This window comes from Bos taurus, chromosome 1 (genome assembly GCF_002263795.3).
Source record: "Bos taurus isolate L1 Dominette 01449 registration number 42190680 breed Hereford chromosome 1, ARS-UCD2.0, whole genome shotgun sequence".
Lineage (NCBI taxonomy): Eukaryota > Metazoa > Chordata > Mammalia > Artiodactyla > Bovidae > Bos > Bos taurus.
This window is the reverse complement of record NC_037328.1, coordinates 65601245-65614277: the sequence shown is the minus strand read 5'-3', so window position 1 is coordinate 65614277 and position 13033 is coordinate 65601245. Positions and strand designations below refer to the sequence as shown.

General features: G+C 37.6%; 1 protein-coding gene across 9 annotated transcripts in view; it reads right to left on the bottom strand.

Annotated features, from left to right (window-relative positions):
• Nucleotides 1-6918, bottom strand: part of STXBP5L (syntaxin binding protein 5L) — a 327745-nt gene extending 320827 nt beyond the window's left edge. For 2 of the 9 annotated variants that reach the window (XM_059885476.1, XM_059885483.1), the window contains exons 1-2: nucleotides 6525-6917; nucleotides 5295-5491 (exon numbers count right to left, since the gene is read on the bottom strand). In XM_059885476.1, coding sequence (XP_059741459.1) covers nucleotides 5295-5483 — 189 coding nt within the window. In that variant the 5' untranslated portion in view covers nucleotides 5484-5491; nucleotides 6525-6917. Of the gene's footprint in view, nucleotides 1-5294 lie in introns of all 9 variants that reach the window. The other 7 variants (XM_059885479.1, XM_059885489.1, XM_059885481.1 and 4 more) reach the window with 6 other exon arrangements.
• Nucleotides 6919-13033: the final 6115 nt, after the last annotated feature.

Here is a 13033-nt window from a genome sequence, read left to right as displayed (position 1 = left end):
TGGAAACAAAAATAAAAACTTAAGTAAATGTAACTGAATCTTTCTACAATCTTCTTTTCCATATCTTTCTAAAAAATATGTACCATGTTCCTAAAGTGGTGTCACTCTTCTGCTCAATGGCTTCCTTGTGTTTATGTAATATAAGATGTATTTAATAAAAGTATTTTCCAAAAAAAAATTGTTCAAAACATCTAGTTTTCTCTTAATACATCATTCTATGAGATTCCTAGCTTTCATTCATTCCTTCAACAATTATTTGACTGCCTTCTATGTGGCAGGCTCTGTTCTATGAATTAGTGAGACAGTTGCAAACAAAATAAAGCCCTGTCCTCATGGAGTTATATTATAATAGGTGAAGCAAAAATCAAGCAAGTAAACATAATTTAATAACAGTTAGTTGTAAGTGTTATCAAGAAAACATAATCGGGATAAGGGTAGAGAGCAAAGGTGATGAGCAGTGGTCAATGAAGATCTCTCTGAGAAGTTAACAACTGAACCAAGAACTGAATGATATAAAGACAACAAGTAATGTAATTATTTGGGGGTGGGGGGAAGTGTTCATGTAAAGGAAACAGCAAATGCAAAAAGCCCTGAGACAGGAACATTTTTGAGAAGTAGTAAGAAAGCAAATGTAGCTGGTGCAGAGTAAGTAACAGAAAACAGCTGAAAATGATGTCTATCTGGGGTCAGATCATTTAGAGCTTTATAAGACATAACAGGACTTCTGATTTTATTTTTAAGAGAAATGAAAAACCATTGAAAAATTCTGAGCAGGAATGACATAATATAATTTAAATTTTTAAAGGACTCTTCTACCTATTATGAGACTGTGGTGAGGCCCCCGTGAAAGCAGGGGAAACTCTTTTAAGAAACTCTTAAAAGAAACTCTTTTAAGGTAATATAATAGTAGTCCAAGCAAGAGAAGAGACATGGTCAGATTTGGGAAGTACTTTTAAGGGAGAGACAACAGAATAATCTCTACCTTCTCAAAGTCTCTATGTTTCCTGAGGAATTAATTATGTTGCCTATTCTAATAAGTGAGAAAAATGAAGCAGAAAAAGTACGGGATTTAAGGATGAAAAATCAGAGCATTAAACTTAGCTATGTCTCTTACCAACTTTGGAGAGCTAAATTCTCTGGTCTCAGATATCTTCTCAGTAAAAGAAAAATATAATACTACCCTTGACGTCTTTATAGGACTGTTATGAAGGTCAAATGGGTTATCTTACAGATGAAGCTTTACTAATTGTAATTTAACCAACTTGCTAAATTAACAAAAACTCTCCATTCTCTTTGTAAAACACAGGTTGATACTAATGGTTCATTAAATGTTCAAAACTACTAAATTCTGTAGCTAGAATACTCACACTCTCCTGCTCCCAGACTAATTAGGTATGGGCCATATAACTGTAGGGATGAACATAAAATGAATCTAGAAAAAATACATACACATACATACGTTTGTTCATCTATAATTTGTATATACTTCCATATATATACACATATGTATATGTTCATCTAGATTATACACACAAGTATAAACTGCTTACTGAAATACGTATATGTCTGTGTGTGTGTGTATATATATCATCTGACACTTAAATTTCCTCTGAAAGCATAAATATCCTTATTCTATTTTAAACAAACAAAAACTAAAAATTGCACATAATGAATTTGGGATGGTTTATGGATAAGAAGTCTACACAGAACTTCAATCAGAGAATCAATATGCAACAGAAAAATCTTGATTGGTTATCAGGTGCTTTGTAAATTGATGCATATTTAAATGTTTTCAGTTTAAATGTTTAAGATATATATCATTATCAATGACTTTATGCTTCAGTCTCCTTTCAATTAATCAACGAACCATGGATATGCTACTTCATTCATAAAGTACATCAAATGCCTACTATACTGATTCTCAATATTGACTGTGCATCAGAATCTCCTGTGGGTACTTTTTAAAAGATATAAGTGCCAAGGCCCCATCCCTAGAAACTGATTTTCTAGGACTAGAGTAGACCTAGAAATCTTTCTTTTAGACAGAGTTAAGAACCACTGGCCTAAAAGGTAGTGAGCACCCTAACAATGAGAAGAAAATAAACTATAATTGTTTCCCAAAGAGTTCATAGTATAATAGTGTCAAAAGTCTTTTTAAAACACAATAAGCTGCTAAATTCACATCATGGCAGATGCTACAGGAAAAGAGAGACATGAAGAGAAACCTTAACTGTCTGGGATAGGTAAATGAGGAAGGCAGTGGTCACAGTTGGTGTTTGAACTATGAAGTAATGAAAGGTAACTGGAATTCTCCAATTATATTAAAGCTGGAAGAGATATTCTAGTCAGAAGCAGTAAGCTAAGAAAAGGCATTGAGATATGAGAAAATAATGGTGCTTTCTGAGAATGCAGTATATCTAGGGCATCAATGAAACAAGGATGGAAAGGTAAACACAAGCCCCTTCCAAAAGGAACTATATCAAGTTAAATAGTCTGAAGTTTAGTGTACAGAGACGTAGTTTCAAACTGTTTTCATGGAATTCAGAAAAGGCAGTTCAATATTTCAAAAAGGCCATACAAATATCTGAACAACACCGGGTATTCAAATGTATACACACTGAACTTAAAACAGATTGCAGTAAACCAATGCATTAACCTGTTTTTTGCTGACCTTGAACCAAAATTTCTTCTGCCATTTGTTTCTGAACTTCTTAGAGATGTGTCACTGATTATAAAGCCTGTATTTTTATAAGGCTAGCAAATGTCCTACTACCTGCCTATGCATAATATCATATAACAAAACCAAATATAAAAAACGACTTCTGTTTGTAGACCACCACTGCTCCAGGGAAACAACATAGAATTTTTAGCAGGAAAATGACATAAATAACATTATAATTCAGAAATAACCATTATAACAAAATGAATTGGAATAGGGTAAAACATGAGGTGAGAAGATCAGTTAGGAACTGACTTCAAGAGACCAAGCAAGAAAATATAATAGAATAAACAAGTATTGAAGATGATGAAAAGGGAATAATGGAAATACTAAGAAAATAGAATATGATGTGAAGGCCAATCAAATAATGGAAAAAAAGATGGTTTTCAAAAGAGCAGATTCATACTTTAATTTTAGCCATACTGAAAAGACAGAAGTACTTAGAAGGTACCAACTGTTTAGTACTCAGAAATGAATATCTTTTGCACATTTAATCAGTGAGTTCAAATTAATTCCCCATTTTAGCAACAGTCTTAATTTTGGGATATCTTTAATCCATCTTTACATATTTTGTTACAGTCCAGAAAACCTAAAATCATGCAACCACTTTTTAAAATTAACTATATTCCTATCTAAGTATGTCACAGTACTTTACCCACTTGGTGAAATTTCAATACTATTAGTGTTCAGCACACATAGCTATCTATCCTTATAATTTCTTTGAATATTATTACTTATAGCCCACTGGTTATAGTCATTCTATCAAGAACAAGGTGATTTTAAAACTTTAACAATAATATAAATGTGTGTTTCATTGCCTCTTCCAACTTATACATTGCCTTCACCTAACCATCTTGTTTGATCTTCCCAAAAATCCTCTTGGGTAAGAAGAACAGAAATACTTACAGAAGCCCTATTACCATACTACAGATGAGAAATTCAAGTCACAAGGAGATAAATGTCTTACCAAAGATTATATGGCTGACAAGTGACAGAGCTTTAAATAAAATACAAATTCTCTGATTCCTAGGTCGGTGTTCTTCCTACCATGCCATATGTTTTTTTTAAATAATACATATTTAACTTTTGCCACTTTGAATGACTATCTCTTGCCTACATAAATAAGTAAGTGATTATCTATCCCATTTTCCTCTCTTGCTTTCCCCTAAAACCTTATCTACCAGCTTTATAACCTCAAGAGTCCAATGCCATTCTGTTTCAGAAGTTTATCTTTTCTATATCAATTTTAACTCTACTAAAACTCTCCTGCATTACTATCACATTCATGAACTGAGACACTTAGGCAATTGTTTTCAGAATCTTGGAATGGTAATAGTAATACATCAAAGATTAGAGAATCTGGGCATAATTCCCCTGCCTAGCAGTTTAAATCTGGCCTTTAGGGCCCTTTCACATATTTGTCTCATTAAGCTCCTCCCTTATTTGACAAAATATCTATTATTTCAAAGTAAGGATAAAATTCTACACAACTTTGTATACAAAACTGTACTGTATACAAATTTCACAGAGCAGGTTAGGACTAAATCTGTTTAACCCAATTCTAAATAAATTCACTTTTATGTAAACTAGTTTATAATATTTTAATAATTAAAGACTTGTTTTTATAATGACCCTACTGGCAACACAGACTAAGACAAAAATTGAAACTTACCCATTACACATGATTTGTTTACTACACATAATTTGTTTACTACAAAAACAATTTTAATAATTTCAAAAAAATTTGTGTTGAATTACTCAAAAAAGTAATACTTAATTTCTATGATTTCAAAAATTTACTATTTATTCTCATGCATACAATTGACTTGGTAACTTTTTTATTGAACATAAAAAGTCAAAAGCACATTTCTAAGCTACCTCCTAAAAAAACAATAAAAATTATAAATCCCTTTATGTCAGAAAATAAAACAATTACTTCTATATATGAACACCATGCTTGTTTTGTAAATTCTCCACTCTCCCCATCAGAAACTCTTTTGCTTATTAGCTCAATATTAAAGTATAATTACTTAAAACGTTTCCTCACTAAACAATAACACAGTCTATTTTTGAGTTCCTATAAGTATTAAGCCCACAGTATTTGTTTATTAAGAATTTAAGAATCTAGGTATGTTTTTATTCAGAATTTTAAACACTGCCTTCAGATCTTTTAGTGGATGTATTCATCTAGCTCTTATCTTTTCAATTCTAGCAATATCTTAATAGCTTTAATCCTTTTATACTGAACAGTAAAATTAGTTTTTCTGAGTGACAACATTGAATTAACTATTTATACATAAATATTAAATTTAAAAGTATTCCAAAACTGAATCTTAATATTATCTTGCATATTCTACTGGTAATGTTTGCTTATTAATACTTCCCTTAAACTATAACTGCTTTATAAGTTGATGCCTGGAATATCTTAATACAAACTGACTTACCCACAAAATTCTCTGCACCAGACTCTCTGATACCAGCATCTGAAGAATTTCCAGCCCTTAGAGGGTGTGTTTTAATTCGTTCCTCACAGCAGTAAAATAAAGAATAAGCTTTAAGCCAATTCAAAACTTACCTTACAAATCTGGAAATAGTCTGAAGTCAAGGTTTCCTGAATCTCCTCTCTGAGAATCCCTGCAGTCCCTGCCGGATGTGTGGAGCCACTTCCAGCCCCGCCACCACTGTTACTGCCACTGCTGCTGCCACTGCCAGGGGATGAGGCCGTTAAGCCATCCAAAACTTTTCGGAAATTAAACTTCTTCATTTTAAAAACTGTGGAGAAATTCAAAGGAAAGGGGGACTTACTACATGGAATTATACATGGGGAAAAGTGTTTAGCTTTTCATCAGTCACGGCACTAGCCAATCCCCATTTTTACATGAGTTTTTTTAAAAAGGAGGGGGGGATTCAATCTATCAAATTTTAATTATAAAAAGCATATCCTTCAAAAATATAAAACACAAACTCCAAGAACACCAGTTATTTCCTCCTCGCATATCAAATTTTCAAGGGCTTTATTCCCAGCTGTAGCTACGCTTTATCAGCACCGAGGTAAAAATAAAAGGCAGTGTCATCATCGTCATTAGCATTATATCATCATTATTATACAATCAAACCAGAGTCCCACAAACCAAGACTCTCTTTCTTAAAGGCGGGCTTTCCTCCTGAAGGTTGAGCTCAGAGTATTTTTATTTTCAAAAAAATGGTGGTGGAAGGGAGCTAGTATATATTCTGCAACCACCTTCGGGGGTCTCCCCCAACATCTTCAACGCTCCCTTTTTCTCAACAGGAAAAGAGGCGTGGGGGTGCTTTTTCTATTTCCCACTCAGAACAGCCCGTACCCCCAAACACCTGCAGGTGATCCACAGCAACAGCCGACGGGAGGAGAGAGCTGCTGCGCCGACTACCTCCGCTTCTGTCTCCGCTTCCCCCTCCCCTCTTCCCCCTCCACCCCTCCTCGCCCCGCTCTGCCTGCAGCGGGAGCCGCGCCAACCCGCGCGTCCGCTCTCCAGCAGCACGGCAGCGGCTCTTGGGGGTCGTAAGGCAGAGGCGACGACGGTTGCGCCCGAGTCCTGTCTTAGCCGGCGGGGCAAGAAAAGCCGCCGCTCCCGCTGTCCCTCCCCAGGCCGAGCGCCTAGGCGCCGGGCTCTAGCCCGCGGGCGCGCGAACACACAAACACCCTCACGCAGACCTACGCGCCCGGGCGCTCACGCGCACAGACACACACACAGGTGCGAGGGAGCCGCGGCTGGACGGCGGCGTCGGCGTCCCAAGGGGATGACTATCTGACTCCCGACTTAGGCACCTTCCTCAGCCGCCGCTAGCCGACTGACAGCCTGGAAAGCTGAGGATTCGGAGGGAGGATGGCTCTCAGGCGTCCGACCGGCCGGCTGCGGCCGCTTCTCCAGTCCCTCTGGTAGCGGCTTCTGGCGCTCTCCGAGGTCCTAACGGGGCAGGCAGGCAGGCAGACTCCACTGCAAGCTCCGCCCTCCCGCCGTGGGAGGCAAGCCCCGCCCCCGAGCCACCCCCTTCTCTCTTGCCCGGCTCCTCCTTCCCGGGCCGCAAGGGGCCCGAGAAAAGGGAGGAGAGCTCCGCTACGTCAACGGGCGGAAGCAGCTTCGGCTCCAATCCTGGGCTCCAAAGGTCCAAGTTCCGCGGTCGAGAGGCGCGGAAGAAATTTGTGGATAGGTCGAAGGAAGAGCCAATGAAAGGGGGAGGGGAAATTTTAGAGAGGCCGGTGAAGTATTTGATTGACAGCGGTATTGGCCAGTATGCAAGGGGGCCGTGCTTTGGGGGCTGTAATTGGCGCTACCTGTTGAAGGACGCAGGTATGAATCAATAGAATACCAGGAAGCGTGCGAACTTGAGCACCTTCAGGGCTACAGGAGAGCTTATCCTACATCTGACTCTGGACAATTCTGCGAACTGGGCAACTGTTTTGCAGTTTATCACTTCTGAGCCTCTTCCTGCTCTCCGGGTGCATCTGCTTGTCTCCCCTCACTGCTATGCAACTTGTATAATTGCTTAACAGGTCACATCTGCCAAATGGAATTTAATTGCTATAGTTACAGAATTTATATTAATAGCATACCAGATCCCAAGGAAAGAATCGTTCACGTTGTTCCAATATATACACTTGCTTTTCCCCCCATTTTCATATATACGAAAAAAAATTTGAAACATTTTTCTCACTTAGTAAACCATGTCAAGAATACATTTTAAGCTTTTTCTATGAGTCACAGTAATCATTTTGAAAGATGCACTATTCGGTGCAGGGTTTTGGTTTTGTTTTTGTTTTTTAAACCAGCATCAGAAAGGGAAGATGTGGTTCTGAGCCCTAACTTGCTACTGAATTGGGGGAATTTGGGACCTCGATTTCTTCATCTCTGAAAATGAGGGCCTCGCAGGGGACCGTAGCCAGCTGTCGTCTATAATCTGGGCAATGCAACAGAAAGTCAAAGTCTCTACAGTCCATGGAATTCTCCAGGTCAGAATACTAGAGTGGGTAGCCTTTCCCTTCTCCAGGGGATCTTAAACAACCCACGTATCAAAGCCAGGTCTCCCACATTGTAGGGGGATTCTTTACCAGCTGAGCCACAAGGGAAGCCCAGTGCAACAGAGTTCCTTAGTAATCATCTCATATATTCTTACATTTTAGAGATCTTCTAGGATAACCTCTTCTTTTCTTTTCCCTTTTATTATTTTCTTTTCTTTTCCCCTTCAGAGGAAGGGGATGGAAGGAGTGAGGGATGAAAAGGTAGACCTGAAAGAGAAATAAGTTGTCTGATGTCACATAGCAAGGAAATGGCAGAGATGGAATACAGCCCAGTTTTTGGAATCCTCAGGTCAATGCTCATGTTCTTTTTTATTTTCTTCAGTACTATTTTACTCCTTTGGAGACCTCCCAAAGAACCCCCAATACTGCCTGGTAGTCTGTTATTGCCACAGCTAGAAAGTAACACTATTGTAGTCAAACATGGTACTGTATATTTCTACCTTATTCAGCACCTGACATAATGTTTTACATATAAAAGGTGCTTAAAGGACTTTGAATAATAGGGTTATTAATAGTTACTAGTAAAAGTTCTATGAGATGGTACCCAACTATATCCAGTACCATTTGGAGGGGTAAAAACAAGGGTAGAACAAATGCCATGTCTGATGTAAACTAGTTTTTAGTAGGGTTCCAAATACTATAGTGCTTCCTAACAATATATATCAGTCCTTACTCTCTTTCTTCTCTTCTTCTTGGCCCACTTCACTTCTAAGTATGGGTGCCTATTGAGACTGAAGAGTTTTCTTTCCTCTTTTTTATGTCTTGCTTTCTTTTAGAAAGGGGAGAAGTGAATTGCTTTAACTTTTTGAGAAGTAGGCACTGTTGTCTAAAATAATGGATTTAGATGCCCTCCTTTCCTTCTTCAGAGGGTCTATTGGTAACTCCTTTAATTTTTAAATAAAGGAACCAAACCTATAGCAAGTGATCATTTGGTCTTTTGATGAGAATGAAGAAAGAAGATATTATCCTGAATCAGCAAAATGAGAGTTATTATTTGCAACCCCCTAAACCCCACCCCCAGAAGGCAATGGCACCCCACTCCAGTACTCTTGCCTGGACAATCCCATGGATGGAGGAGCCTGGTAGACTGCAGTCCATGGGGTCGCTAAGAGTCGGGCATGACTGATCGACTTCACTTTGACTTTTCACTTTCACGCATTGGAGAAGGAAATGGCAACCCACTCCAGTGTTCTTGCCTGGAGAATCCCAGGGACAGAGAAGCCTAGTGGGCTGCCGTCAATGGGGTCGCACAGAGTCAGACACGACTGAAGCGACTTAGCAGCAGCAGAAGCAGCAAACCCCCCCCCAAACCCCTAAAACTACTAATCACTGACACTATACTATCTTAGCAAACTAAGCAGTAGCTTTATTCTAAAAATTATGGGAGAACTGAGAATGAAAAAGCACACAAAACGGATTGGCAAAGACTTTGCTTGAAGACCTAGAAGGAATTCACTGGCCTTCTTAAGTTAAAAAGAAGTGACAGAGTAGATATCTCTTCAGATAGGACAAGAAATAGGAATTGTAAGTGGAAGAAAAATCATCAAAATATATAAATGTTTTCAAACAATTAGAAGCCTAAAAAGATATGATTAGAATGTTGACATTGTGGACTCTTTGAGGCTATTTTAATATTCTTTTTCCTCCATGGAAGATAGATAGCATAGTGTCATACATAGTAAGTGTCGTGGTACAGCCGTGGGTTAGAAAAGAATTTCCAGACATGAGACAGAATGAGAGGGAAATAAAGTTTATTAGAGTGGGAGACGCTGTTAGAACAGCGGGCCAGCTCAAGGAAGAACTGATGTTGAATAGGGGCCCTTAGTCCACTTTTATAACCAGGATACAAGGAGTGAGATAGGGGTCTTGCGGGTCATTTGCTGGTTGGATGAAGCATGTATACTCGGTGGGGGGAAGAGTAAGGCAAATACCTTCTCCCTGTGGGGTAGGAGGGAAGACAGGTTATATTGGTCAGGAGGACCTGAAATTCATTAATAGTTACAACGTTGGGTATGGGAAAGACTTCTGGTTTTTCCATTCCTTCATTCCAAGACCCTCTTGGGTTTTATCTGTTCTTTCATCCTTGGGTTACCACAGTAAGTACCCAGTAAATATTACTTTGAATAAATGACAGCAAGTAAAATCTTCACATAATTGCAGTCTCAGAATGAGAGAGAGAGACTGGGGACAAAGAATATTATGATGCCAGTTTACAAACTGTGAGCAAAGATAGAAATGAGCAAGAGATAGAGTGCATTATGTATGTGAGGAAAGAGCATAAGATTTATAGCCTAAAAATCTTATTAGGTAAGAGAAACATAGTGAAATATCTATGAATGCAAATTCCATTCTTAATTAATTAAAGAGATATAAGATGTTATTCTGTAAACCATTTGGTAAAAGGAATGAAACCAGACTATGAAATACACCTTATAAGTAATATAGAGAACTTTAGAATTGAATTTGGTACTAAAATTGTAGAACTTTGTTCTTCCTACTGCAAATTAGAATTCCTCATGGAGAGAAGTTTCTGATAAGCCATGATGTCTTCCTAGAATGAAAAAGATAAAGAAAGAAAAACAGCCTAAGCTTGGTCCTTGGAACAAAGTTATCAAATCATTTAAACAAATCTAATACATTAGAAGGATTTTTAGCATTTATGTTTAAACTATACTACAACTCACTTTATCGGTTTGTGTTCTTGACTTCAAGCGAACAATAAAGGTAACAGATGCTACCCCCAAAACAATCAAATAACTGTATTAATACAAAGTATGTATGTGTGTGGCACTTCACACACAGAAGATTTACTAAACTGACTAGACTTGGAGAAACTAAGCCAAATTGACAGAACACATGTAAATGGCCCATCATACATAAAGATAATAAATTCTACCACTTACTTAGTGCCTGTATGCCAGATAATATACTATGAAATTTTTAAACATCTCTTTAAACTTCATCCTTAATTTAACTCTATGAGATAGGTATTATCCCCATTTTACAGGTGAAGAAAATTTGAGACTTAAAACAATTTGAGAAATTCACCTAAATTCACTAATGTAGATAATTTTTTTTGTAGATAACCCAGTCTTCAATTTCAAGGCTAACTTCTTAGCTTATACTCTTAATCATTGCCCTATTACTAATTAGAGGATTAAATAGGAACAGGTGGGAATCAATTCTCTGAAATAGTGAATATATTTATATTAGTTTAATAGGGCTGCCACAACAAAATAACAGACTGGGCAGCTTAAACAACAGACACTAAGTATCTCACAGTTCTAGAAGCTAGAAGTCCAAGATCGAAGTATCAGCAGAGTTGCTTTCTTCTGGTTAGTTTCTCCAAGGTCTCTGTCCTCGGCTTGTATCTTACTTACTTCTTACTGTATCCTCACATTGCCTTTCCTCTGTGATGTGCACCCCTGGTGTCTGTGTGTCTAAATTGTCTTCTATAAGGACAGCAGTCAGATTGGATTAAGGACCACCCTAATGATCTCATGATAACTTAACCTCCTAAAGGCCCTATCTCCAAATACAGTCACATTCTGAGATATTGGGTGTAAGAGCTTCAACATAAGACTTTGCGGGTAGGAGGGTCACAGTTCAGCCCATAATAATATGACAGTCAAATTCAAGGTTCTTTGAAGAAAGCATCTGCTACAACCTGGGACTGTGTAAACAATTTTACCTTTAGTTTTTTTATTTAATTCTCACAACAGTCATGTATAGTAGCTGTTGATAACTCTATCAACAATGAGAAAATGGAAGCAAAGAAGGGTTAAGTAGTATGTCCAATATCCATATATTTAGTAGGTTGTGAAACAGAAATTTGGACTCCAATAAATCATATCTCAAAGCTCTTTCCTCATGCTGTTAGCTTTCTTTAGAAAAAGAAATCCCACAATATAGATATTTAATATCAGAAAATTATTATAGAATATAAATATTAGGATAAAACAGAATAGAAGGAAGGAAAAACATATGCTAAGGGATTTGAATACTAGACCTAAAAAGACATTGGAGAGTTGAGGGGAATTAAAACTAGTAGCAGAGAGTATTTGGGACCACAAGCTAATAGGAGATCTTATCACAAGAAATCTCAGTATAATTTGAAATGTACTGAGTCCCAGGGGAGTATTTCCACCAAAAGAAATAGAAGTATTTCCACCAATAGAAGAAAATCAGCTATTGGCTAACTATTTAGACATTATTCAGAGAGGTTGAAGTCTTAGAAATATCATAACAGCTGGAAGAGGAATTTGGATAGAGGGTGGGTGTTGATGAAGACGTGCCATAAGGCCAGGTGGCAATTATTTACATTAGCAAGTGGGACCGTTTCCAATCTGCTTACTTTAGATACTGGCTTTTGAACTGAGCAAACTAACTTATCACTCTTTTTTGACTCCTCAATCAAGTCAAAACACCGTCCTTTAGTATTTGCCAGTCTAGAAGTTTGAATTTCATTAAGAGAACACAGTTGAAAAACAGCTTCCACCTACAGCCTTTCTGGCAGGACTTTCAAAAGGATTAGGAATTATCTTTCCTTCCTAAATCTTTGTCTGACTTTTTTTCTGACATTATTATACGTCCTTCAGGAGGGGTACTGATTTGATAATTGTCAGCTTTCTGTCATATGGCAGGAAACAGCCGTAAGTATTAAAATCCTTTATTTGGCCTACTGCAAGCCCACAAAAGGAGAAACCACAGGGTTAATTAAATAATGTCATAGCTCTTGTGGGTTTTAGATAAACAGACAGGGGTCATTAGGATAGACCAAAACAAAGTATGGCTCAGCACACAATCGATGACAATGAATTACAAACAGAACTTGTGCCTTCTATGGCAAAATGCAAATATTTGCCATTAAATGTAATTAAAATCAACTCTCTGCGCATCTTTAAAAATAAATTTTCACATATCCATCCATAGCTTTGGGATGTGGTAAGAGAAAGGGATTTGGTCTTGAGACAGGACTAAGTTTTCTTTTTTTTTTCCTTCCCTTTTCTCTTTTCTTTGCTGCATGATGTAGCTTGTGAAATATTTGAACCCCTGCCCCTTGAAGTGGAAGAGGAGTCCTAACCACTGGATCACCAGGGAATTCCCAGACAGGATAGTTTTCTAACCAAGGCACTAACAAATCCTTTCAGCCTCCAACCTGCAGTTTTTCCTTTATTTACATATAGGTTATTATAAGGAATAAATGGGATTATATATGTAAAAGTGATGGTAAAATGCAAACCACTATAAAAATATAT